Below are 24,873 nucleotides of genomic sequence, written 5' to 3'. Positions count from 1 at the left end.
CATGTCTTGTGTCGCTATCATTGAAACTGAAGGCACTCAAGGCATTTTCCATCATTCGCATCGGCTGCGCTTTATGTGCATATGTATTCGCACGCCCCCTCCCTCCACTGCTCCGCTCATCCACTCCCCACTTGCCCCCAGCCCCAATACCCCGCACTGCAATGCTCTTGCAAACTGTATATTATTCACTTAGTCGCTTTGCGCTGTGTGAAATTATTTATGCAAATTGTATGCGCAAAAGCGAAAAGTAAATAAAAATGTTTGCATTTATATTGATAACAACATAAATGAGTGTATGTGTGTGTGCGTGCGTCCATGCATGTGCGTGTGTGTGTGTGCTTAATGCACTTTAAGTTTTTGCATTTGCAACTTGAAACGAATCGAGTCGAGCTTCGGCGCTGGGGGCGTCTACAGCGCACGGGGGCGTTGTCGTCGGCATTAGTCAAAGGCATTTGGCTACCGATTTGTTTTACTTGCAACTTCGACATTGGCGGCAATTGTTGCTGTTGTTGTTGGCGTTGTTGTTGCTGCTGCAGCAGTTGTTGTTGTCGTTCTTGAGCTGCGCATGCGCAAAAGCCAAGCCAAGCCAAGCCGCCGCCGCCGCCGCCGACGCCGCCGACATCTATCTGAATTGTGTATCTTATGGCTCGACGCATAGTTGGATAGTTGCTGCAACTAATGAGGCTGCCACAGCTACATGCCACATGCCACATGCGAGCAGATACTAAACGCAAAACCAGGGGCTTGGGCGGCCAACATGTGTCACCATAATTAAACAAATCTACACACAATATATAAATATATATATATATATATATATACATAAAGTACATATATATAAGGTATGAACCACCAACAGACATTACCGATTAACCAGATTGTCGACCCGTTGCTTTTGTATACCCTATAAATGTAAGAAGTATGCTTAAAACAGGCCTACTATAGCCTACTCTGCTTAATTTTCAAATATCGATAAATATCGACTTGCAAGCACTAAACGCACATACTCCAGCAACTAACTTTCAATTAGCATTTTCTTAGCACATATATCGCATATTGAGTCACATAAGCTTTTCCCCACTATTTCGATAGTTATCGATTTTCATGCATATCGGTGTCACAAAGAGCTCAAATTACAAGCTTTCGTTAATCATACATTGAATTTATATACTTATATTCCATTTCTCAATATATATATATATATATCGATATATATCGATTTTAAGCGCAGTACTTTTTGTATATCTATAATGCTATAAGTCTGTATAGTTTGCCTAGATTATTTACTATAAGGATGCTGATCAAATGGTCTATCGAACTATCGATCTACCAGATAGAGCAATTTAGCAAGCAGGGTATCTGCTAGCTGGGCCTTTATAAAGAAACATTCATTTGTTGTTCGAATGTTAATTAATGCAAAGCAATAAGAAAACAACAAATAAAAAACGCACCACGACAAGTTTCAGTCACTAAATTAAACTTTTCAAATGATTTAAGCCAAATGCCACTTTGCATTCAGGGCCATCGACTTGGCCACACACGCACACACAGACAGACAGAGACGGACAGAGGCAGACAGAGATAGGGAGAGAGTAAGAGAGGGAGACAGACATGTATGTGAGTTGCAGACATGGAAATGGGCGTCTGGGCCCAGATGTATCTGTGGCTGTATCTGTATCTGTATCTGCGTCTCGCTGCTGCGATGCCTTGACAAGTCAATTTTAGTTTCGTCTCTAACGGTAACAAGCTGTTGACAGAGCCAGCCAAACGAGGGGAGGACAAGAGCTCTCTGTGTGTGTGTGTGTGTCTGCCCAGTGCAGTTGCAGATGTTTAAATAATCTCTTAGACATCATTGACTGCCTGCCTAGAAGCCCAAACTCAATCAACGGGCGGCCCAAGAACAGCAGCTGTAGAGCACAAAAACTTTAATTTAATGAGCCACAAAACTAAGCTCTGGCAAACAATGATGATCAATGATGCTAGATGGAGTAGGTATTAGGTAGAATAAGACTCAGAGACTTATAGCTTCAACTGTAGTCGGTTCTACAACTCGGGAGCGTTTGACTAAGAGATACCCTGACCACTATATTTCCATAAGTAATCGGAAGATATATCTCAAATATGGAATAAATTTTAGCTGTGATAGTAATAGTAATCCATGAGCAGAGGCTACGCATAAGAATTCGAGTCTCGAGATCGACGCGTTCATTTACCATGAACTAAGTGAGCGAGCTTTGCTCTGTGATAGCTGCAACACAAATGGACAATATCCGGCTATAAAAACGATGTGTTCTATCTGGATATTACTTAGAGAGACAAAGAGAGGGACAGTGAGACCCATTAGAGTGCGCAACACCCCAGGTCTCTCGGGCATTGGGAGCTTAAATAAAACAAATGCAATCGCAAATTGGAATTGAAAATTGTAAACGTAATTGAAATTACGAAGGCCATTGCAATGCGACACTAAGACTAACTACGCAAACGGGTCGTTCGTACACTTCAGTGGATGCTAGGGTGACACGCGGGTCTATGCGCCCCAGTTGAAAGCCAATAAACTGCATATACATTCAGCAGCCAGCATCGAATGGGATATACATGTTTCCAGTGAAATGATTTTCACCAAATTTTCCGCCCTTTTCCACAGGCCCAGCGATTGGGGTTGGCCATAAAGCTGTCACCTTTTAACAAAGTTTTTGCCACAAACGTGTTGAAGATTTTTACAGGAGCTGGCCGAACGGACGTGAACGTGTCGCTCAACATGCGTTTCATTAGAAACATATTTTTACCCATTGCAACTGACTAGATACAAAACAGGGTATATTGAAGCGGGCAGAACACATATTAGATATAAAACATTATAGTAAAAAATCGATAAATATCGAAATACTTTTTTTTTGTAAAAAAATTTACTAAAAAATGACAAAATCGATAAGTATCGATATTAAGTATATGTATTAGTAACAATTAAATTGTCAGTAACCGACGCTAATTAACACACAAAAACAACAATAAACAATTTCATTTTCATTAATCGATAACTATCGATTTAAAGAGTTGCCGTGTTAAACATTTCTAGTAGCTTCTTTTGCTCATTATCGATTATTGCATGATTAGAAATTTTTGATATATATCGATATTCATTTCTGGCAATAAAATACGCGAAGTCTGTTAGTATATATATAAATATTAATAAAATCGATTAATATCGATGTGTAATACTGGGTATTGGAGTGGGTCTGAGATCAGCTGCAATTAACTACACGAATGTATAGCAATTTAAGGGGTATCTGATAGTCAAGTATGCTCGAATTGAGGGTTCTTGTTTTCCGTTTGGTTTTGTGAAAAATCATAAAAACGAAAGCAAAGAATTTTCTTTTTTGGCGGTGCTGAAAGGTAATAAATAAGCGCTAGATGCGCACACGTGTGCTGTTAATCCAACGCACCCCAGTCTGCGGGCTGCAGCATGCACTCGACTCCACATAACCCCACCCCCTGCCCCCTGCTCCATCCCTTCCCCTGCCCTTTCTACAACCAATATATGGCGAGTGCCCCCGCAAGCGATCCACAGCAAGAGCAACAGCAGCAGCAGCAGCAGCAGCCACGCATGGTGCGTCGTTCCAATTAACGTCACAGCAACAAGAGGCGAAAGACGCAGCCAGAACTGAAAAGAACCATATCAGAGCAGAGCAGATCCAACCCGACCATACCATGCCATACCATATCTTAACATACCATGCCATAATCATGCCCTACCATTCCATGCAGCTGAAGGAGGAAAGTGAAAGAGTCTGTAGGAAATCCCAACAAAAGATGAAAGCAACAGGATGAGGAGGGCAGCGGGCTTAGGGGCAGCTACAGCTGCAGATACTTCAGCTCTCTCCCGTTCTCTTCCTCTATATATATATATATATATATATATATATATATATATAATTATATAGGTATGCAGACACACAAAGATACAGCAAATGCCTGCTTTGTATTGCAAAATTTGCATAAGAAAATGTTGGGGGGGGAGAACTTTAGGGGTAGCTACACATTCCGATTCAAGCGTGAGAAGAGGAGGGGGGAGAGGAAAGTCTCTATGTAGTCGAGAGGTCCCTGGCAGCAATTGACATTCCGCTGGCCGCATTACTTCTTCAATTAGGGGTTCGTTGCGAGTCAAAACAAATGCAATTTCCATTAAGAAGCAGCAATAAAAAACACTTCACAATCTCAGGCCAAAGGCGAACTCCAATAAGGGGAAACGCGTCAATGGGGAGCTCCAAGACAAATGGCATGGCTAGGGCCATTGTCAACACTAAAAGGATGGCGCAAAACGTACTGACAGTAGAAACGTCAGAGTATATTCAGATTGATCTGTGTATGCTCAGAACATGATCTTTGGAATAGAATTACTCTGCCTCGACATGACGGAGCAAATAAAAATTGTCATACATTCAGTTCAAAGACCTCTGTAAGTTATCTAGTAAACATTTGCTCTCTTTGCTTGCATGCTATTTGAGCTGCAACAACAAAGGGATCTTTACTAAACTTAAGCGTAGTCAACGCTATAATAAGTGTTCTTTAGATATCGACTGACTGATCATGAGCTGTCCTAATTAGTTTTAGGCATTCAATTTGTGTGATCGCGCCACGATCGTTGTCCTAGTTTAGACTCTTTAGACTGACTTCAATGCACCCACAATCAACTTAGCCCAATTTCGAGCCGATCGTGGCACTCAATTACGGACAAATGCATTGGCCTAGCCCATAACTGGAGTGCCTCAACAACCACGGAGTCGAAGACGACGTGTGACGATTGACGATTGATGATCGCCAAGCAGTTGAGGTCTGTTCAAGTGGAGTCTGTTTACAAACAGTGCAAGAATCACGCCCTTAAACACACACACACACACACACACACACACCTAGCACAGATGCTGCTCGAACTGGGTGTGGATCTAACAAATTGGGCTGGGCCACTAGCCTTGACCCAAATCGTTATGTGCTGAAAGCGTGCTAATTGCTAAAAACAAGAAAAAGCTAAGAAAGAAATCACTTCCCAACGATCTCTAACCCTCTCCACAAGACCTATTAGTGTAAACATAATAGAAACGAAACAATGCCAGAGATCAGACAACTCTCTGGCAGTTCCCAAAGATTGGGTAAGCAGCAAAGGCACATCTGCATATATTGTTGGTACTATATGCATATACCTAGAGATATTCTTTGATATTTATGTGCTTGAGGTGTGAGAAGGGTGAGAAAACACGAACTCAATAAACAGACCAGACCAAAGACAAAAACACTTTTTTTCCCATTGGCTTTTGGTCTATTGTTGCGTCTATTTGCACGCATACACTGAGAGAAACTGGCTGTGCGTGAGTGCAGAGTGTAGAGTGTAGAGTGTGGTCTGACTTACCAAATACGTTAGATACGTTAGATAAGATAAAAACGCAGCCCTGAGCGTTACTATTGACAGTTGGTTCAAATACCAATTGTTGTTTGCCTTGTGGCTTGATTGATACGACCAAATGATTAGTTTTTGGATATATGGGCTAACCAGCTATCTATCTATGCTACCTACCCACCTACCACATACTGTCACCTTATGTCGACAACAATAAGCAATGAGCTCAGCATTTGCCAGTGCAGGCCTTAGACCATAATATTCTCTGCACAGCTTTGAGCCTTGTTAAGATTATTAACCTAACTTCACTTGACTTAATATAAGCTAATGTTGATTTGTTAGTCTATATATTTGATAAACAACAGCTCTATTTCCCCAAATCAAAGTCGAAAGCATTTCCTACAGCCTAAAACAGTATATATATAGAATTGAAAGTCTTAGTTCGTTTCATCATATTCACAATATAAAATAAATATTTGAGATATTTAAAAACTTTTAATTGTGATATTTTATAGCAGATTCGATTACGTTTTGGTAAAATGGAAAGTTGGCTAACACCAACACACGCAAGCACCATCAATCGATTGCCTTCTATGCAAATCTCATTTGCTGCCCTTTTCCATTCCAATTAGAAAACTGAATCGAGTATTAAATGAGGCCCATAAATGCCCAAGTCAAATGCTCTATCTACACACATATCGCGCATATGCAAATGTTCGGCTCAATTAAGAGCGTTTGCACAGTGGGCTAAGATCAAATTTGTTGCCTAAAAACTATAAAAAAAACGTCTTAATTATTCAGAGTAAAAAAATGTAGAATTAATTTTTGATTTTATTGGACTTCAACAACTTTTTGTCATGCAATTATTTGTTTTGCTCCATTGTACATTGCGGCTGCATGGCTACCGTATTGAAGACGCCCAGCAACACATTAAAACTGCCCATAAAACGGGGCAAAGTGGGCGTGGCACGCGTTAGGCAGCCACACGCTTCACTTTTATGGGCCCATCACAAGAAATGGGAAAATAAAAAGTAATAAATGAAGCAGCAACAAGACCTGTCCATGCTGGCCATAAACAAGCACACAGAACGGCGGGGCAGGGCCGGCATCCTGAAAGGCTTATCAATACAGTTCCAGCAAGTAAATCCTGGAGAGAATTGAGAATCAATTCTCGCACACTGAAATACCTTTTGAGGGATTAGCTGGCTGGAATGCTGTTTGCCAAGGCTCTAGGGAGAACGAAAACCAATTAGACGAATACCTGGCAAGTGGCTGTAACCGACTGCTGCATACACGCCTATTCGCTAGAGCTAAATCAATATTGATAGAGCTATGCTTGGGCTTGTCTGAGAGGGTTAAGCGAGGAGTTTACATACATCGACGGTTTCAAGTATGTGGCTAGACACAGACAGAGCGAGCATCAGCCTGCCAATATACTCTTACTATTATTCAGGTGGCTGTTAGAGCATTCAAATGTAACACTTCGTCTGGAGCCTTTCATGTGCTCTTGAGTTTCGAACAAGATCTCATTTTGTTGGTCATCTTAGTTCATTGTTGTTGTGCCTGTCAGGGTTGCACTTGACATTCAAAAGATGCCGGAAAATTGGCAGAACTATGAAAAATGAGTGCGAACAGGCACAACAATAAGCTGAATGAAACTTTAGAATGCAAAATATCCAAGAATAGAATGGAAGTTGACTTTGAAGCAAGTCCAACACACACTAGGCACAACAATGAGCTGTGTTAAGTGCAGCGCTGTCTTGTGCTGGGTCTATTCAAATACATCTATACGTATGAGGTAATTTCAAACACAACAAATTAGATAAATACAGCGCTGGAGTAGTGTGAGAAGCGAGAAGAGAGGCGACGTGCGGAACAGAGGGAGACAGACCCAAAAGACCCGCATCGCAAACATGGCAAACTAACAACAACAACACGAGATGACATTGACATAATGATTCTTAGTTAACGTTTACGATTTCAAAGTTTCTCTAGCTGTTGTTGTTGTTGTTGTTGTCTTTCAATGTGACTGGGTTCCGGCGTGTGTCGCTTGCGAGACTTTTGACAAGTTTTTTGTTTTGTTATTATACTCTGTAACCATAGATAAGCCTTAACGTTAGGCATACTAGTTTGGCATCCAATCCACAAGTCTATGACATGCTTTTTCTTCTTATCTATAATATCGATAAATATCGATAAATATCGATGATCGATGATCGATGATCTATGCAAAAGACTCTTGTAGAAGTTAATATAAGTAAAAATAGTAGATATGAAAAACATATAAAAATATGTCTAATCGATATATATATGCTTATCGATACAACCTATATAATGTGTATTTACGATTCAGTCACGTCTTAAGCCATGAGATGGTTCTAGCTATATCGATAACATTATATATCGACTACCGTATCGATAAATTGATGTATCGATATATATGTGTAGATATTTCAATTAGTAAGTGCATTGATCTATTGTATAAATGCCATATCGATCAATGTTTAGATCTATTGAATAAATGCCATATCGATCAATGCTTAGATCGATTCCTATCTAGTTCTAGTTCACTCTCCTTCCAAGCTGAGCTAACTTAGAAATGAAATTGTGAGTATAGCAGTTTAGAGGGTAGTTAGCATTCGTCTATCGCAATAAGTCGACTCCTCATTTTTATATTTGTCTGTTGATTTGTGCTTTATTCTTTGTTTTGTAGTTTTCCTTTTCTGCGGATCCGAACAGCTTAATGGGCAGCTGACTTGGCTTGACTTCAGGCTAAGTAGTTGCTTGTCGCTCTTTGTTTTTGGTATTAATTTGTAGTTTTGCTTTGCTTTGCTTTGTTTTCTTTTCGCTTTAGCTGAAACCCCAAACCGATCGCCCACCCAGCAAAAATTACCAAAAGAATTCTTAATTGCAGGCCTTTGGGCAGTTGGTGCTTTGTATTTTTGGTATTTTGTTTCTGTCTATCTATTTCATACACACACACACACTTAGCTCTTGGCCAACTGCATGATGTAAGCTGCCTAATTTGTCTTCACCTCTTATTCATCAGGTTCGTCCGGTTCGGTTCGGCTGGGTTCGTATCGAATCGAGTTGTCCGTCCGGTCCGCGTCATAATTCATAATCTTTTGCACAATTTTTCAGCGCTGCGATTTGACATTCAACATTTTTGCCTTTTTTCTGCTTCTTCTTCAACATTTAAGTCATTCATTCCACTCAGCTCATTCGTCACCTCAAACAGATGACATATGCTGTGCTGGTTTCATAAAGTTCAATAGGGTTTATCGCGCTCTACAGACTCCATCAACCACCCAACCAGCCAAGGAGTGCTCGAGTATGAGATGCCCTGTAGTCAGTTGCCTGACAGAATAAGATACGATTGCGATCTGAATATAGATCTTCAAGGACTAGCTTCAGAAGTTGACAGCTCTACATACAGCAGTGTTCGATATTTATCGATATTATCGATAAGCCATAAGGCCAGCCATAAAATCTAATTCTTGGAGAATACTGAAAATCGATATTTATCGATATGGATTACGCCTTTAAATGGAACTAAACTTGCCTTAGTCATAAAATCAATACAAATTTGATGTGAGCTACCAAAATCTGGTTAATGGCATCGATATATATCGATTAAGAAAAAATTGGAAGTTATCGAAAGGAAATGAATCTTTAGTTGTATGAACCCATATCGAATACATTTTAAATATTTCAAATAGTCGCAGAAGCAGATATTTTTAGATATTCTAAAGAGTCAACCATTTTCGTGCCCTGTCAACACGAATTATCCCTTTAACTACCCAATATACCCAGATTGACACAATATCAGTCTCAAATCAGTACAGGGTATGTGACAATCCGTTGATGACTAAACGTTATTAAATGTAATGAAATTTAAGCATGCGTCGTTGTCGTTTGGTACCCCTGACCCAGTAACGACTTTGTAATAGGAACACAAGCACACACATACACAGACACTAATCTTTAAATGTTTCTGTATGTGTGTGTGTTATGTTCATATATCATAATATGCTTTTGATTAGAGCCGCCAGCCGCCCGCATCAGAGTTGATTTTGTTAATAGGCGACAATCGTGGCGCGGCATTTAATCGAACAACCGTTGCCCCGCCTACCCATTGAGCGGCTTAAATGAGCCTCGCAGTGTTAATTCGATAATTGTGACAGCCGCAGGTACTCAAAACTGAGCGGAGCTACTTACAAAACGTTCAGCAAATGGCCAGAGAGATTAGACAAGTGAGAGAGTCACTTCACAGAACTAGTTCATTCACAATGGGCAACAGCTCCAGCAAGATCACTTATTTAGATCAGTGAATAGGGTAAAGCTAGTTCGTATTTGCCATTGCCATGAACTCTAAGCAGATCAGTCTATAGATCATATAAGAAACTGGAGTTTAGGTCAGGCTTAAACAGCGATCAGTCAGTATATTACAAAAGGCTCTAAAGCTAAGGCCAAGTGTTTACAGAATCAAGAGAAACACTAGTGTCAGAAGAGATCATTTAATGAGAGCCTGAACAACCTCAGCCATGATCAGTGTTTAGATCAGCAACGACTCAATAAATAAAATCGATGTTAACTCTAAGAAGATCCGACTTAATCATGTGATTCCTAGCAAGATCATTAATTGCTATATCAAGGCCCACATACAGCTTTGATTGCCAAGATCTCAGTCATGATCACTGATCTTGGACTACTACAAAAGTAAGGCTCTATGATGAACAAAAGCACTGATGTGTGAAATAAGATCAACGGCAACTCTGAGAGCAACAAACTTACTGTTGGAGTTAGAGGCCAGGTTAGAATCGAGATCTATATCAAACTCTGATCACATAGGGGATAACTACGATTCAAGATCAGTTGCCAAATTGCCAAAAGATTGAAGAACACACGCCAAGTCTGAAGCTAAAGCTGAATGCTTGAAATTAAATCGAAATGGAGTTTCAGCAAAGTTTACGTCAGCCTCCAAGCCACGATCACAGCAAGATCAACTTCAGACTTGATTCGATCTCTAAAAAAAAAAACAAAGAAAAACGGAGAAAAAACAATAACAATAATAATAATAATCATAAAAATAGCTGCCGTTTCACTCTTGAAGTGAAACTTTTGGCATTACATTGTCATACTATATGGCCATTGTCTGTGGAGTGGCAGGCAGCGCGGCATCAAATGATTTTATTTCTTCACCCACAGCCCACATATTATGAGCATCCATCAAGTTGCATGGGCCACATGCGAGCTGTGAGTCGCCAGATCAACGCTGTGAGTGCGGCTGAGCAATTAATAAGCAAATAAAATGCCAACAACAATGCGGGTTTATGACCACAACACTTATACACTCACTCACTCACACACACACACACACGCCCCCTTTTTGCCAGGCAAATTGCGTGCGCGAACAACTAAATTTACAATGTTGTTTGGGAATCCAGCAAATGATCTCGCACATCTCCGCCGCTGAGGTTTGGAGACAAACGACGCCTGACATTGCCCTCGATGGCGTAAATGAAGCAGCGAACGAAGTCCAAGTTGGACTCACAGCAGAGCAAAACGAATTGACAGACAGCTGAACTGAGAAAGGATGCCCCATTCTGTGCAATGACTAAGTGAAGGCTCCCAGAAACGAGCCAACTGATCACACAGCACATCAAATGATCAATAAGAGCTGCGAAGCAAGAGATAAGCAGCTGCTGTGAGCTGTCAGCTTCGAATACGCATTTGTTAAATGCCAATGGACGAAGAGGCAAGAATGATAATGAAACGATCTGCACACAATGATCAGCTTACTTCCGATTCCTTTTCTTGTTGATCGGTTGGTATAAGTAAGCAGATTATCTGCAAGCTGTAGAAGCCCTAATCTGCATCAGCTTTAGACTCATAAATGTGAAAGATCAACTCGTTAAGGCATTGCATTAGCTAAAGCCAGTTGCGATACTCTTTCAAACATATTCTAGCAACTGAGTTGGCTTCGGAAACTCATATATTTTCACTTTTCGCGCTCATTTTCCTTTTCCCACAATCTTTCACTCTCGATTTTCTTTATCGCTTGGAAATCTATTGGCCGAGATCATCAATAAACTCAAGTTCATTGGAATTGTGACAAGTGTTTATCCAATTTGGGAAATCTTCAAGACATTCTGTATGCCTTTGGGTAACCACTTGACCCACACACACACACACACAAAGAAAGAGAGAGAGAGGGTGAGAGGGAGATAGTATTCGTACGTCAAGCCCATAAACGAACTGTCCAGGCAAATGGGAAACATGTCGAGCTGACGTCGTTTGTCCATTTGGTCGGAGCTGTCGAATCGTGCAATAGATATTAATAAATATTGAAATATGGCCAGAAATACATGCGATGGCTCGATTAATGACAAACGACAACAAATCGTTGCCCGAGCTCGCGCCCGTATTGCCCAATCGATCGGAGCAATCGATCGATGGATCACTTGGGATCGTCGCCGCGTTCACCTTTAGCGTCAGTTTCTATCTACGAATTAATTTGTAGCCACGTTTGACCAATTTGTCTTTAGCTTTTTTTCATATTTATCAAATTTTTTTTGTGCTGGCTCGTTTGAATGACAATCGGAGCGATTTGATAAGCGGCTGGGCATGTGCATGGCAAACGGAAACGAAATCGAAACCCACGACTGATTGAAAAACGACACCAAATACGAAAAGTGCACTCTAGTGGGGTGTGCACGACTAGCTGATACCCCGCCCACAACTAATATACGAGTCGAGACTTACAAAGGTGCGCTAGACTATTCTGTGGCGATTGGTAGACGGCAATTGGAATGCCAAATCAATTTATCGATTTTTATCGGTATCATAAGCGATATCAAACAAGCTACACAGCTCTTCGGCATGCAGCTAATCATCATAAATATAAGCAATGTATGAATTATGAATGTGCCAATCAGATATAGAAAATTGTTTAGTTATCTTTCTTTACATTTCACAAATTGATTGACAAAATCGATAACAAACTCCACTATAGGGCATAGCACTATCGTGTAACCAAATAGCCAAGCAACGAAAGTGCAATCAAAATATTATGCGACAAACTGTGCGTCACTTTTTCATTTTTATTTGATTATTTTTATTTATTTTTCTTTTGGCAAACAGCCCATAAATTCTTGACCTACGACATAAGACACTGCCATGAATATATTGATATATATACATATAAACTGTAGAGCTTTTCATATACAGCTGTGAGTGTCGCGTATTTGCGGACATCTGCGCGATGCGACATGACGAAACGTTTTTCATTATATAGATATCGGGCGCCCTAGAGACGAGTTGCCTGTGATTCAGATCCACTTTCGCAGAACGAATGATTAGTTCAGAGGCGTCGACTATATATACATATATCTATTTTTGTGAGTGTGTGTGCTTAAAGAATGAGTGTTTGTATTTTGGGGGGCGGCAGATAGGCGGCGCCACGTAATGCCCGATAAGCCACATCTTAATGGAACAGCATATGGGGCACGCGTAAAGAGTTTGTCAAATATTACGCATAGAAAATTATAACTCCTATATATATGCTCAATTTTTAGAGACGACTTGATTTGACTATTGGCAATGTCTTAAGAACATCTGAATATCAGCTCAACATAACCTCAATTTCGCTTTAACCTCAAACTGCAATTTCTTATAGGTATTCCTGCTCTTAGTCTTATAGATGTTAAACCAGACCTCATCATAAACACAAATAGTCAAGTTAACTCACCAAACTGATGTTGCGTGTCCACAAGACGTTTACTTTTGTTTCAATTCTTTTAATGGAACCTGGAAGAAAGAGTTAGAAGAGGACAAAAGACATAAGCATCATATTACAGTCTTAAATAAATATATAGGTAGGCATAGCTGTAAAGTGACATCATCAGAAATTGAAGTGAATCAAGTTGAAAAACTATCAACGACTGCATGATGCTCGCTCGATTGAGTTCCATGAGTCCTCAGTTCAGCCGAATTGCAAGACTTTTGAGCATAATATATATAGTCCCCTCTGAGATATGGCTTGTAATCCTCATGAATAAGTCCCATAAATGCCATAGATCATATATCTTTTATATCCTATATAGCCCATTCTTAAATATATCTATTTCTTTAAGAGCAGACGAACATTATTCAATTTACCAACCCATATACTCCATTTCAATGTGTGAACGAGCATCAAAACGGTAAATTAAGTTCTATATATATATATCTATATATATATATTTAGAAGTCAATAAATATAGGCGTTAACTTGGTTCGAATGGCCTACGTAAATATGCGATAAAATGCGCAAAAAACTACAACAGAGATTCATTATGAATACCCCATAGACAGAGACAAAGAATTAGAGAGAGAGCGAGAATAAAGAGAGAAAGACTGAGTTGGAGAGATAGAAAGAGGGAGAGAGAAAGAGCACAGATGAACAGATGCAGTACAGCAGGCACAGCTCGTCAGCTTTGTGTAGGCTTGTTTCGTAATCAAACACAAACACACACACACACACACACAGCTACAAAGTTTTAGCAATAAGCTAAAAGCCGACAAATGTTTGACAAGCGGAAATGGCAAAAAGCACAGCAAACACGCGCAAAACACAGCAAACAACAAAAACATCAAACACATTTGGCGATAAAGCGACAAACCTATGCGAGAAGTCTAGCAAAAAGAACCGCAAAAAAAAAGAACCAAATAATCCTTACACTTCCAGGAATGATCTACAAGAAAAAGACAGCAACAAAAAACTTGGATATACGATCATTGAAAAAGTCTACAACTTGACTTGGCTAACATTCACTAACTGTTCTCTAACTTCTAAGCTTCTCTTCTTCAACTGGAAATATGCATTAAGCTATATATATAAAATAATCACTTCTCCATATGATCCTAACCTCGAATACAAAAGGTTATTTTAGAATGGAATTTTAAGATATTCTTCTAATATCTTAAGATATATTGACGAAACTCTTAACTATAAGCCTAATCTAATCTAATTGAGCCAAAAAATGAAAGGGTCTATACAATCTAATCCCAAACATAACCTAACTTTCAACAGAAAACCCAACTAAGTCCAATTAACACCTTTTCCTTGGTGTGTTTGGACCTTGAGTGTTACTGAAACCAATTTCTATTTGTTTTTTGTTAACTTTTACGCAAAATTCATTCAGTGGCCCATCCCAAGTGTGAACCTAACCTCAAACTGACAATACGATTCCCGTGAAGCGGCGTGACAAATGTCGCTTGATGCGTTTTAGGCTGCTGCAGGTAGATTGCTGCGCTGACAAGGTCAGCATAGGTGGGTGTTAATGAATGACCCTGCATAAGCCTTAATGCTTGACCTTTGGCTTGGTCCTTGATTTGACTGATGTGCGCACGCGAGTGTGTGTGTGTGTGTGTTTACCTGCGCATGCGGTCATCAAGGTCGCCGCCTGAACAGCTGACATGACTCAATCTGCCCATCTGGCCTTTTGGCAACAACAATATTATCCAATATTATTTCATAGCGCACACGCTAGGCGTATGACTCATAAAAATTTGTTCCTGCACTTAGCCAGACCCATTCCCTGCGCTATACCACTCTCATAGAACGGCTCATAGCACAAGCTGAAGCAAAAACCCTTTTCCTGCTATGCTTCACAGACAATATCTTTAGAACTTGACACAAATTTCATATATATATATAGATATATATGTGGTATATAGTTATAATTGGATTTAAAGTCTTATCAGAGTTGAATGCATACTAAGTTTATATATATACATTAACAAAGAACATTTATACAACGGCATATAGTATTATTAGATCATTTATGGACTATATAAATATAAATATATATATATACAGCTAAACTTGGAATATTGTGACAACAAAGAAAACATATTTATTGTAGCTAATATTATTGTAGAAATAATTATTATAATAATAACAAAATATTAATAATTATATAAATTGCAGTAGCAATAATACTAATAATAGAAATAATAAAAGTCTCTCTCTTAGATTGGAAATATATAAAATAATTTTCTAATATTCTTTTATTTCTTTTATAAGTTAAAGTTCTGAATAGTTCTTTATAGAATAGAACAAACTAAAATGTACTAAAAATAAATCGAAAAATAACAGATAATAAGGAATAACGTGTACCCTACAAGCAATGCCAAAAACTTATATTTTTTTTTTTACTTTAATTTACTTTTATTTTTACTTTAATTTATTGCTTTTTATCAACAGCCAAACTTAAAAAAATATGAAGCTAAGCTGAAAACAAATTCTAATCTCAAAAAATTGCTTGGTTAGAATCTGCTTTAAATCTAGTGGCGTGAAGACTTTTATGCCCAACTGTTTGTGTCTGTTCGTGTGTCTGTATGTGTGTGTGTGTGCTCGTGCAGCTTAAATAGATGCATAAATAAGTGGGTTTCTGCAGCCTATTGCACATGCACTTAGTGCGGCACATTCCACAGCACAGAGAGAGAGAGAGAGAGAGGGAGAGAGAGAGGGAGAGAGAGAGGGAGAGAGGGAGAGGGGCATACACATAAACACATACACAGTCATAGCTAGACAGTCTGACAGTTATTGGGTGGCCAGGCACATGGATAATGGGCCAATGTAATAACAATAATTTTTGCACCCAAAAAGAAAAAAGGAAGAAAAAAAACTATAAGCAATCGTATTGTCTTAAGCATAATCGCGTTTTCCATTTGATTTGTTTGACTGCGCGACACGCAAATCGATGGTTGCCACCCTGCAACAACTATTCAATATAAATATATACATATATATATATATATATATATATATATAATAAAAAAAAATAAAAGAAATTACATTAAATTCTGCGCTTACTTTGCTGCACGCGACGCAGACGACGAAAAATCGCGAAAACTGATGGCAAAAAAAAACAGCCCAAACACACCGACAAGAGCAGAAGAAAAAAAAGCACGGCACACACACACACAATAACAGACGTCTATCGACAAGGAAGCACGTTATTATAACAGTAAATGTGCTAAAATTTCGTTTGATTCACCTAACTAAAAAAAATAACACAAGTTAAATACCAACAACAAAAACCGTTAAGGAAAGAAAGAAGCAACAACAAGAAGAAACGGCCAAAGTAACGGCAACGTCGTCCACGACGCGACGCTGGCGACGTCCGTGCAAAGCCGCAGACAAATCGCGAAAACTGCGCCAATTGCCAGCGGCGTCGGCAAATAGCGGCCCAGGACGAAGCGTAACTGCGACTGCAACGCCAACTCTCCAGACGTCTTTGGCACAGCCGCAAGGGTTGGCTCGTGTTTCTGCTTGTGCTCGGCTTTCGGGCATCGGCTCTTCGTATTCCGGTACTCGCATATAGAGAATGTAAAGAGGACAACTTCAGCTTCCGCGCAAGTCCTGCCGCACTTGAAACCACCAAATTGAAGCGCACTACTATGTCCAAATAGTTTTCGCCTGACACAGTGGGTCGATCATAGCTCAAATATGTAACTTACAAATATAAGTAAATTGATATTGCAAGCAAAACGCTTACAAATATTATTACACATGCACGTAGATGTACATATATGAAAATAAATCTCGTCAATGTATATTTAGTTTATTGAAATGTATTTCTATTGTGTATTAATCATATTAACATATAAAATAAATATAGGTTTCAATTATCGCACTTTGGATTGGCTTTATTTAAGCGCCGCATCATTCCAGCTATGTGCCACTGTGCAATGGACTTTGTGCTTCTTGTCGAATATTAATGTAATCCATAAAACGCTATCTGTGTTGTTGTTTGGGAAATAGTGGGAATGGGAATGGGTATGGGAAAGAAAAAGGGGGGACAAAGCAAGGCGCATGCGTTACAAACGAAGCTAAACATATGGCAGGCAGCGAGCATACTGTAACAGAGCTATAACTGCGACTCAGCCAAGTGTTTGTGTGTGTGTGCGTCTATTTATCAGCCATTGTAAATGTGAGGCCCGCGGCTCTTTGGTTATCAGCTGCATTCGTTCCATTCTCAAAGGAAATTTTAACAGAATTGCCACTGAGGGCTCTCTCACGCTTGTTCTAACGCACTTCTTGGCTCTCGCGAATTGAGATGGCAGCGTCCAACAGGCGTAAACAGCTGTCAAATGTTTGTTGACGCGCACACATACACCCGCATCCCGTTACCCTGTACCTTGCTCTCTCTCCCTCGCCATCTTTCTCTTTTTCTATTTAAGCTTGCCTGCCCACCCGCTGTACCATGCAAATTGTAAATATATTTGAATTTTTTTTTATTATTATTATTCTTTGTACTGACTATCTCGCTTGCGCTCATGCAACTGTATCCTGTCAACATTTGCTTTTGTTTTGCTTTGATTGGTTTTGTGGTGGCTGCTGCTGCTGTGGTTGTTGTTGTTGTTTTTGCTTGTGTCATTTACTGATTGCCGTTTTCTTTTTTAATTAGCTGCGTGTACCGTTGGAGCGGTTTTTAATCAGGCACAGCTGTAGATCTATATGTGAGTGTATATATTTGTATATATGTTCGATTCTATATTAATGAACTCTGCTGCATTTCCTGCCTGCCCACAATTGTGTTTTGCTTTTGTGAACTTTAACGGGAAATTTCCAAAACAAATTTCCATTTATGCTTTTTAGCATATTTACAAAATTATGTCAACTGTTTTTTCTAGGAAAACTTTTGCACACGGTCAAGCAAAAGAAGCAGTTAAAAATCTTAAAAAAGGGCGTACAATCGAAATTGCAAGGCATAAAAAAGTGATTTTTTATTTAGAAATATTTTTTTCAAAAATATAGTTTTTTTCAAATGAAGAAGTGCTTAATACACTGCTCTAGCTTGATAGATAGTCCAATAGATAAACCAGCCAAGAGATAAATCGTACTACGGCTCTTCGATATGCTATGCCGACTGACCTACAGATAAGGTAGACAAAGCCCGTTGTATCTTTTGCTACTGCAGATCGCGATGTTCGTGACGAACCACGAGCCGAGAGAACATTGCAAAACGGGCCACACCGACTGTGCAATGCGCTCTACACAATGTTAACTAAATAAAAAATAAGTAACTATACAAAATTGTTATGTTAATAACAATTGAGTGGAGTAGAGGAGCGTGGATTAATGGTTTCTTTCAGTTAATTTATTCTTAGATTATTATTATATAAAAATAACATCAATGTAGAGTACTTTAATTGAGGCTTTTTCCAAATTTCAGAGCGTACTTAATATGCAGTACTTAGCCAATATACCCTGTCATCTATTGTAAGCAGAGTACGTATAAAAAATATTTATTTTTTTGTTGTTTCGTTTTTTGTTTGCTGACAACATCTTCTGCAGCTACACGTGTTCCAATGTATTTTTGCACAGATGTTACCTATCGAGTAGGCAACAACAACAAAAGCGAAAAAAAGGGCAAACAAACAATTCGGCTTTAATCGCAGCTACGCTTCGCGCTTGGCGCTTTGCGCTTTGCAAATCCAAATCAAATAGGAAACATGTGTAACGGTATATTTGAACGCTCTCTTTTTTGCAAAACGGCTGCATAATGTGTAACGCGTAACGGTTAACGGTAATGCATTGCCATTTTGAAAGCATTGTCAGCCATCTTCGATCAAAAATTTACAATTTACAGTTAGACCCACCTTTGACGATCGCTGCTGACTCGTAACTTATTGATTGTCAAAACACAAATTTAAATTAAAACTTCATTTAATATTTATTTATGCCAATTTTATTTGTGGTTTTATTGTTTTTCTCCTGTTTGCTTTGGTTTGTTAAGAATTCGCAACTTTTCAGTTGATTAATTTCAATTTGCATAAAGCACGAAGAATTTGTAATTCGTTCGCCTCGCACTCCAATTGTTTTTACTGTTTCAATTTATTAATTATCGTTCACATAAACAACAATAATATCATCAACAACAAAAAAATAATCAACAAAAAAAAAACGAAAAAACTAACAAAAGTCGATCGGCAACTTGCGAACAGTGGACACGCACATCCAACAATGTACGCGATTGATAAACAACTGAAGTTTTGGCGCGCGAGCGTGAGCCTGTGCGACCAGGCACTACTAAATGCAAAAATACCAAAACGAAATACCATACCAATGCGTGAACAGCTGATCAGCTGATGAGCTGAACAGAATTGCTCCACAGACTCCTGTTAAGCACATAGACTGACAGTGTTAGCGTACAGCACTGCTCAACAAGCTCACTGTTAAAAGACTGTATTGATTGTTAAGCACAACCTGTGAAACTTAACAGCGCTGCTCCACACTTAACAGACTGTGTAATAGTTCAACAAAACTAAATATAAAATAAATTATTAAAAAGCTATATTACGCTTTATCATATTTATTATTAAGGAAGAATGATAAAGAAAACCAATAATAATTAATATATATAAATTAAAAAAAAAAACTACTTTAACTTTACCCCAGATGGGACTCGAACCCACAATCCCCGGCTTAGGAGGCCGATGCCTTATCCATTAGGCCACTGGGGCTTGTTTAAGAGGTGAACAAAACTCACCTATAAGCTACCGGAAAAATGAGAAAACAACAACAAACAATACACACAAAGAAAAAGCCCACACAGTTGTGCAAACAAAACGTTTTTTGAAGTATAAAACAAAAATATTGTTAAAAAATTATTTTTTTTTTCATTCATAAATAGATTTTGCTTCTTCAAATAGCATTGAAACTAAATAACTAAACCTACACTTGATAGAATAAAGAATCTATACTAATCGCCTGCAGTTGTGATTTAATTCCAATTAATTTGTCAACTCGCTATCGACGGCCTGCCAAAAGGGCTCAGCAAACGCATCGGATTCAGCATCCTCTGCTGGTCCAGCTGGCGAGGAAAGTTCCAGTGGCTCCGCTTCATCATAGTCCAGTAGCCAATCGTGATTTGATCGGTTGCAGGCTCGAGTCATGCTGGGCACGTTGCAGGACGCTGAGGCAGCAGCGGCAGCGGAGGCGGCGACGGCAGCAGCAGCGGTAGCAGTTGCGGCAGATGCAGCTGCATTTGCGCCCGCTGCTGCATTAGGCTCATTCGACTTGCCGTTGGCTTTGTGGCTGTTGGCAATGCGCGCTGCCTTGGTCAATGCATTGATGCCATCCAAGGCTCGCTGATAAGTGGAGTCCAACCTGCAAAAATCAAGCTGTGAGCAAAGCGAAAGCGAGACGGAGATAGATAGAGGGAGACAGAAATAGAGAGGGAGCGAGAGCATGTACCTTAATGAAAGTGTAAAGTATTGCAGAGCAGCATCCAAATCCTTCTCCTTGCTAAACATCTCGGCCAACATAGCAAAGAGCGTGGCATCTGGACGATACTCCACCTGTTTCTTAAGCAGCACAATCGCCTTCCTAATATCCCCCTCGCCCTGGTAGATGCTAGCCAAGAGCGCAATGCCCGGTGCATAGTGCTCATCGATTTGGAGTCCCTTCTCCACGAACCGTTTGGCGCTTCGTACCGCATTCGGATTGGCCAAGCGGAACAAGGTGCCGCCAAACATGGTGAAGCTGCGCGCGGATGTTGGGAATTGCCGAACGGCCACTGTGCAGGTGGCTTGGGCCTCCTTGATGCAGTTCAGGCGCACATAGCAGGCGACCAAGCCTTTGTATACCTCAAAGCGATACGGCGCCAAGCATTGAATGTTCTGGAAAACATTCACCGCATCTCGTTGACGCTGGAGCACGAAATAGAGGCCGGCGCGAAGCAGCAGCGCCTCGATGTTTCGCTCATCCATGTCCAGGGCGCGCTCCGTGAAGCTCAGAGCACGTTCATATTTGGCATTCGAATAGGTTTGCTGGGCGTGAAGGAACCAATGCGAGGATCGAAACTCTCGTGTGCGTCGCATCTCCAGCGGTGCTAGCAGATTGCTACGCTCCAGCTTCTTCTTGTTGCGATCGTAGACAACGGCCAATGGACAGAGAGCCTTCATGTTATGCGGATTCTGCATCATGGCCAGGCTCAAATATTGCTCCGCCTGCAAATAGTTGCCGTCGTAGTACAGACACTGGCCAATCTTCGTCAGGACATGCTCATTCTGGTGCAATTGATTCGATTCATTCAGCTGCTGGAACGTTTGGGACGCCTCGCGATGCTTGCAGCCGTACATCTGGGCGTGGCCCTTGATCCAGCTGCTCAACCATTCTATGTTCTTTGGCAGGGCAGCGGCTAAACAAGAAAATCAAAAGGAAACGATATTAGTTTCGATGCGAACTAGTTCATATGAACTATAAAAGGAGCTAAATATAAGCTGGTCTAATTTGCATTAAGATTTCATTAGATTCCATATTCCGAACTAGTTCAAATGAATCATAAGCTGCATTAAAAATTAACTGATTTTTTATATCCAAATCCTATACCTAAGGGTGAGCTCGTTGAGATTAAGTTTCGTATAGGATATTGTAGATATTCCATATTCAGAGCAAGCTTAAATGAACTTCAATGCAATTATAGCTTACGGATTTAGTTAGGTCAAGTCAGGTTAAGTTATACGACTACAAGACGAACTAGTTGATATGAGTCTGCAATGAACCAAAAATAATATATTTATAAGGCAAGTGAAAACTCTAAAGCAGACTATACGGTAAGTCTATATATCAAGATGAATTAGTTCCAATTAACTTTAATTGGATATTTCTTCAGTATTTAAATATATATCCCATAAACACACACATATTCAAAACAAACTAGTTCACGGGAATCTCGAACTGAACGAATCATAATACAACCAGAACATTTATATATTTACAAGGAGGCTTTAATGTAGTGTGTACTAAAGGGCGAACTAGTTGAAACGCAACGGAACCAAACCAGATCTGCACTGAACGAATCAAAGGCATTCCTGAATACGCACCATTCACCACCATTGAATGCACATCGCTGCCCTCGATGCCAAGCTCAAGAAGCGCCTCAATGGAGGTCAGCGACATGGGACACTCGCGTAACACATCCTTGTAGGCGAGCGCCTTCTCCTTCTTGCCGACGCCGTGTCCATGATGATGCAGCAGCCGGGCCAGCAACATGTTTACTCGCGGCGTTCTTGTCTTCACCGCCTGCAGTGTGTTAATCGCCATATTATATTCGCCCATCTCGCGGTAACAGATGGCGATCTTATAGCGTAACTCCACATCCTGGAACTGTGGATATGAGCTCTCTATGGCCGTCAGGAAGCTGCTCTTAAATCTGAGCATCGTTTTACGCTGCACGACAACGGCTTCCAGTTGACTGCAGGCTGTACGATAATTGTGCTCCTTGTAATTAGCATTGCTGAGATAGATCATCGCCTGGTATTCCATCTCCAGCGTGGCCACATTTCGATCGTTTTTCAGCAGGGTGCACAATAGGCTGGCCTACAATAAACTATGTATTAGCAACTGAATAAGTGGCTGTGTGTGTGCGCCTGTGTGAGCAATCATTTAAACTTGTCTCCTTGATTAAGGATGCTGTAGTTTGGTGTCCAGCTTGTGGGCTCAGTAGATTACAAATGTAAAGACTTACCGTTGGTATAACGCACTCGTATAGGCCATTGTCGTACAGCTTTTTAATGTTGGAACACAATGCGTTTTCCATCTTATTTTATGCGTTGCCGCCATAGACAGTACACAGTTAGTCGTACCGTTTATTGTTGATAGAATATCGATAAAGCAAACATCTGCTATCGGTATTTTTTTTATAGAGAAATCGATGTATTTTGTTACAGGCCGATTGATGGGCTTATATCAAATAATTTAAGAAAACTGCCTCAGTTATAAGTTTAGCCTATTAAAATTTTTCAAATGTATACTCTAATAATAATATAAAAAAAGTAACAAAAACTATATAAAGAAATTGAATTCACTGGACAAGAGCTAAAGTTCATGCATTTAGTCGCGAACCAGCTCGCGTAATTCGATTAAACGTATCGAGCCAAGTATTATGGCAATCACCAAGTGTTTTTTACTCTTATAAAAAAACTAAGTTAAAAGGATAACTAATATGTTCTCTAGGCGATCTGCCGTAGAGGCAACGTTTCTTTGGAATGTCATTACTAAAATGCACCCATACAAGCTGTTAAACAGCGTTAACCCAAGCCGGCAAAGGATATACAGATGCATGGCCAGCAGCATAACAGCTCACGGAGACGCCGCCGATGTGACTGGAACACCGGCCAAGACAGCCAGGAGTCGAATCGCTGCTGGTGTCAAGACTTTGCCCCAGGTAGATGAGCCATTAGAAACGGGCCTCTCACCGAGTCGATCGCGTGCGTTGCGCAAGAAACGTTTAGCCATCGACGAGCTATCTGCATTGGGCTTCCTCAACACACGTGGCTTCACGACCGCCGACGAATACAATTTGGAGGAGCTGCATGCGGCGCTCAAGCAACAGAATCTGTACGAAACGAAACGATTCTTCTCCACCGACAATCTGGGCGTCGAGCAGAATGTGCTCTTCGTTACGGCAAAATATCCAACAGGATCGCGTCCACGTGAGATCTTCTTCTTTCGCGAGGGATCAGTTGTTTTTTGGAATTGCAACGACATCGAGACAAACAATGTACTCAGCTTTCTGCGCAACTTCGAGCGTGAATCATATGTGAGCACCCTGGTCCATGGTGAAAGCGAGGTCATGCCCTACACGTACATCGCATCGACGGCTGTTGATGTTGAAGGCGATCTGGTGGCCGAGTGCAGCGATATGAATGTGGCCTCGCGTGCCTTCTTCCAGAACGGCAAGTTCTATGTGACGCAGGACAGTGACAACTTCCTATACAAATACACATTCTCGAATGCGATCGCGCAGTCCATTAAGTTGGGTATTTGGGAGGCGACACTGGATCGCTATATTGATTCGATGGAGTATCTAACGGAGGATCTGAAACGTGGTCGACGGCTGCGCATATCGCGGGCTTCGATGCTACGGAAAACAGGCGAATTGTTTGCATTGCGGCATTCCATAAATCTCTCCTCGGATCTACTCGATGCACCGGACTTCTACTGGGACCGCGAGGAGCTGGAAGTGCTTTACTTGCAGGTGTGCTCGTATTTTAGCATCACGCGTCGCACCAAGGTGATGAACGAGAAGATCAACCATTGCGTTGAGCTGGCTGAACTGGTCTCTCACAACTTAAACGACGCACATCACATACGGCTAGAATGGATGATCATTATTTTGATTATGGTTGAAGTGGGATTCGAGATATTGCATTTTGTTGAGGGTGCCTTCAATCAGGACCAAACCATACGTGCCAATCCTTATCCCATTTCCGAAAATAGTGCATAATCTAAGCATTTCTTTTGTATTTACAGTCTGTACAATTGTTTTCAAATTATAAATCACGTTTTTAGTCTGTTAATTACTTGAGTGATATGTGCTAATTTAAATTTGAGCGCTTAAATGCGATACTATCGATTGATTTCGCTGGGCACAGGCAATTTATCGAATGGTGGTAAACATGTGTATAATATATATATCGAT

General features: G+C 40.2%; 3 protein-coding genes and 1 non-coding gene across 6 annotated transcripts in view; 1 reads left to right on the top strand and 3 right to left on the bottom strand.

The window, feature by feature from the left end:
• Positions 1 to 19,417, bottom strand: part of LOC111597234 (GAS2-like protein pickled eggs) — a 70,711-nt gene extending 51,294 nt beyond the window's left edge. The window contains exons 1-2 of one of the 3 annotated variants that reach the window (XM_030224212.1): positions 19,046 to 19,417; positions 13,143 to 13,201 (exon numbers count right to left, since the gene is read on the bottom strand). The gene's annotated coding sequence lies outside the window, so the exon portion shown is untranslated. Of the gene's footprint in view, positions 1 to 13,142; positions 13,202 to 16,253; positions 16,327 to 19,045 lie in introns of those variants that run through there. The other 2 variants (XM_030224213.1, XM_030224214.1) reach the window with 2 other exon arrangements.
• A 419-nt stretch (positions 19,418 to 19,836) lies between these two features.
• Positions 19,837 to 19,909, bottom strand: Trnar-ccu. The gene has a single exon. It is a non-coding gene; the product is annotated as a tRNA-Arg (tRNA).
• A 178-nt stretch (positions 19,910 to 20,087) lies between these two features.
• Positions 20,088 to 23,073, bottom strand: LOC111596777 (anaphase-promoting complex subunit 7). The gene is made up of 4 exons (XM_023311128.2): positions 22,918 to 23,073; positions 22,274 to 22,769; positions 20,643 to 21,588; positions 20,088 to 20,555 (listed from the first exon to the last, which is right to left on the bottom strand). The coding sequence occupies exons 1-4, from the start codon at positions 22,987 to 22,989 to the stop codon at positions 20,180 to 20,182; spliced, it is 1,890 nt and encodes a 629-aa protein (XP_023166896.1). The 5' UTR covers positions 22,990 to 23,073; the 3' UTR covers positions 20,088 to 20,179.
• Positions 23,074 to 23,154: 81 nt separating this feature from the next.
• LOC111596779 (required for meiotic nuclear division protein 1 homolog) lies at positions 23,155 to 24,709 on the top strand. The gene has a single exon (XM_023311130.2). The coding sequence runs from the start codon at positions 23,395 to 23,397 to the stop codon at positions 24,676 to 24,678; it is 1,284 nt and encodes a 427-aa protein (XP_023166898.1). The 5' UTR covers positions 23,155 to 23,394; the 3' UTR covers positions 24,679 to 24,709.
• The last annotated feature ends 164 nt before the right edge of the window (positions 24,710 to 24,873 follow it).

The sequence above is a fragment of the Drosophila hydei genome, unplaced genomic scaffold (genome assembly GCF_003285905.1).
Source record: "Drosophila hydei strain 15085-1641.00,03,60 unplaced genomic scaffold, DhydRS2 tig00000413-arrow-arrow-pilon, whole genome shotgun sequence".
Classification (NCBI taxonomy): Eukaryota; Metazoa; Arthropoda; class Insecta; order Diptera; family Drosophilidae; genus Drosophila; species Drosophila hydei.
Note: the sequence above shows the minus strand (reverse complement) of the source record. Positions and strands in the feature narration are given on the sequence as shown.

What these genes read in the sequence shown, in the direction of transcription:
- LOC111596779 (XM_023311130.2), top strand. Translation starts at nt 23,395, where the DNA reads ATGTTCTCTAGGCGATCTGCCGTAGAGGCAACGTTTCTTTGGAATGTC.
- LOC111596777 (XM_023311128.2), bottom strand. Translation starts at nt 22,989, where the DNA reads ATGGAAAACGCATTGTGTTCCAACATTAAAAAGCTGTACGACAATGGC. An exon ending in GCATTCAATGGTGGTGAATG is followed by an intron (nt 21,589 to 22,273) that starts GTGCGTATTCAG and finishes TTTCTTGTTTAG; the next exon opens with CCGCTGCCCTGCCAAAGAAC. An exon ending in TACTTTACACTTTCATTAAG is followed by an intron (nt 20,556 to 20,642) that starts GTACATGCTCTC and finishes TGATTTTTGCAG; the next exon opens with GTTGGACTCCACTTATCAGC.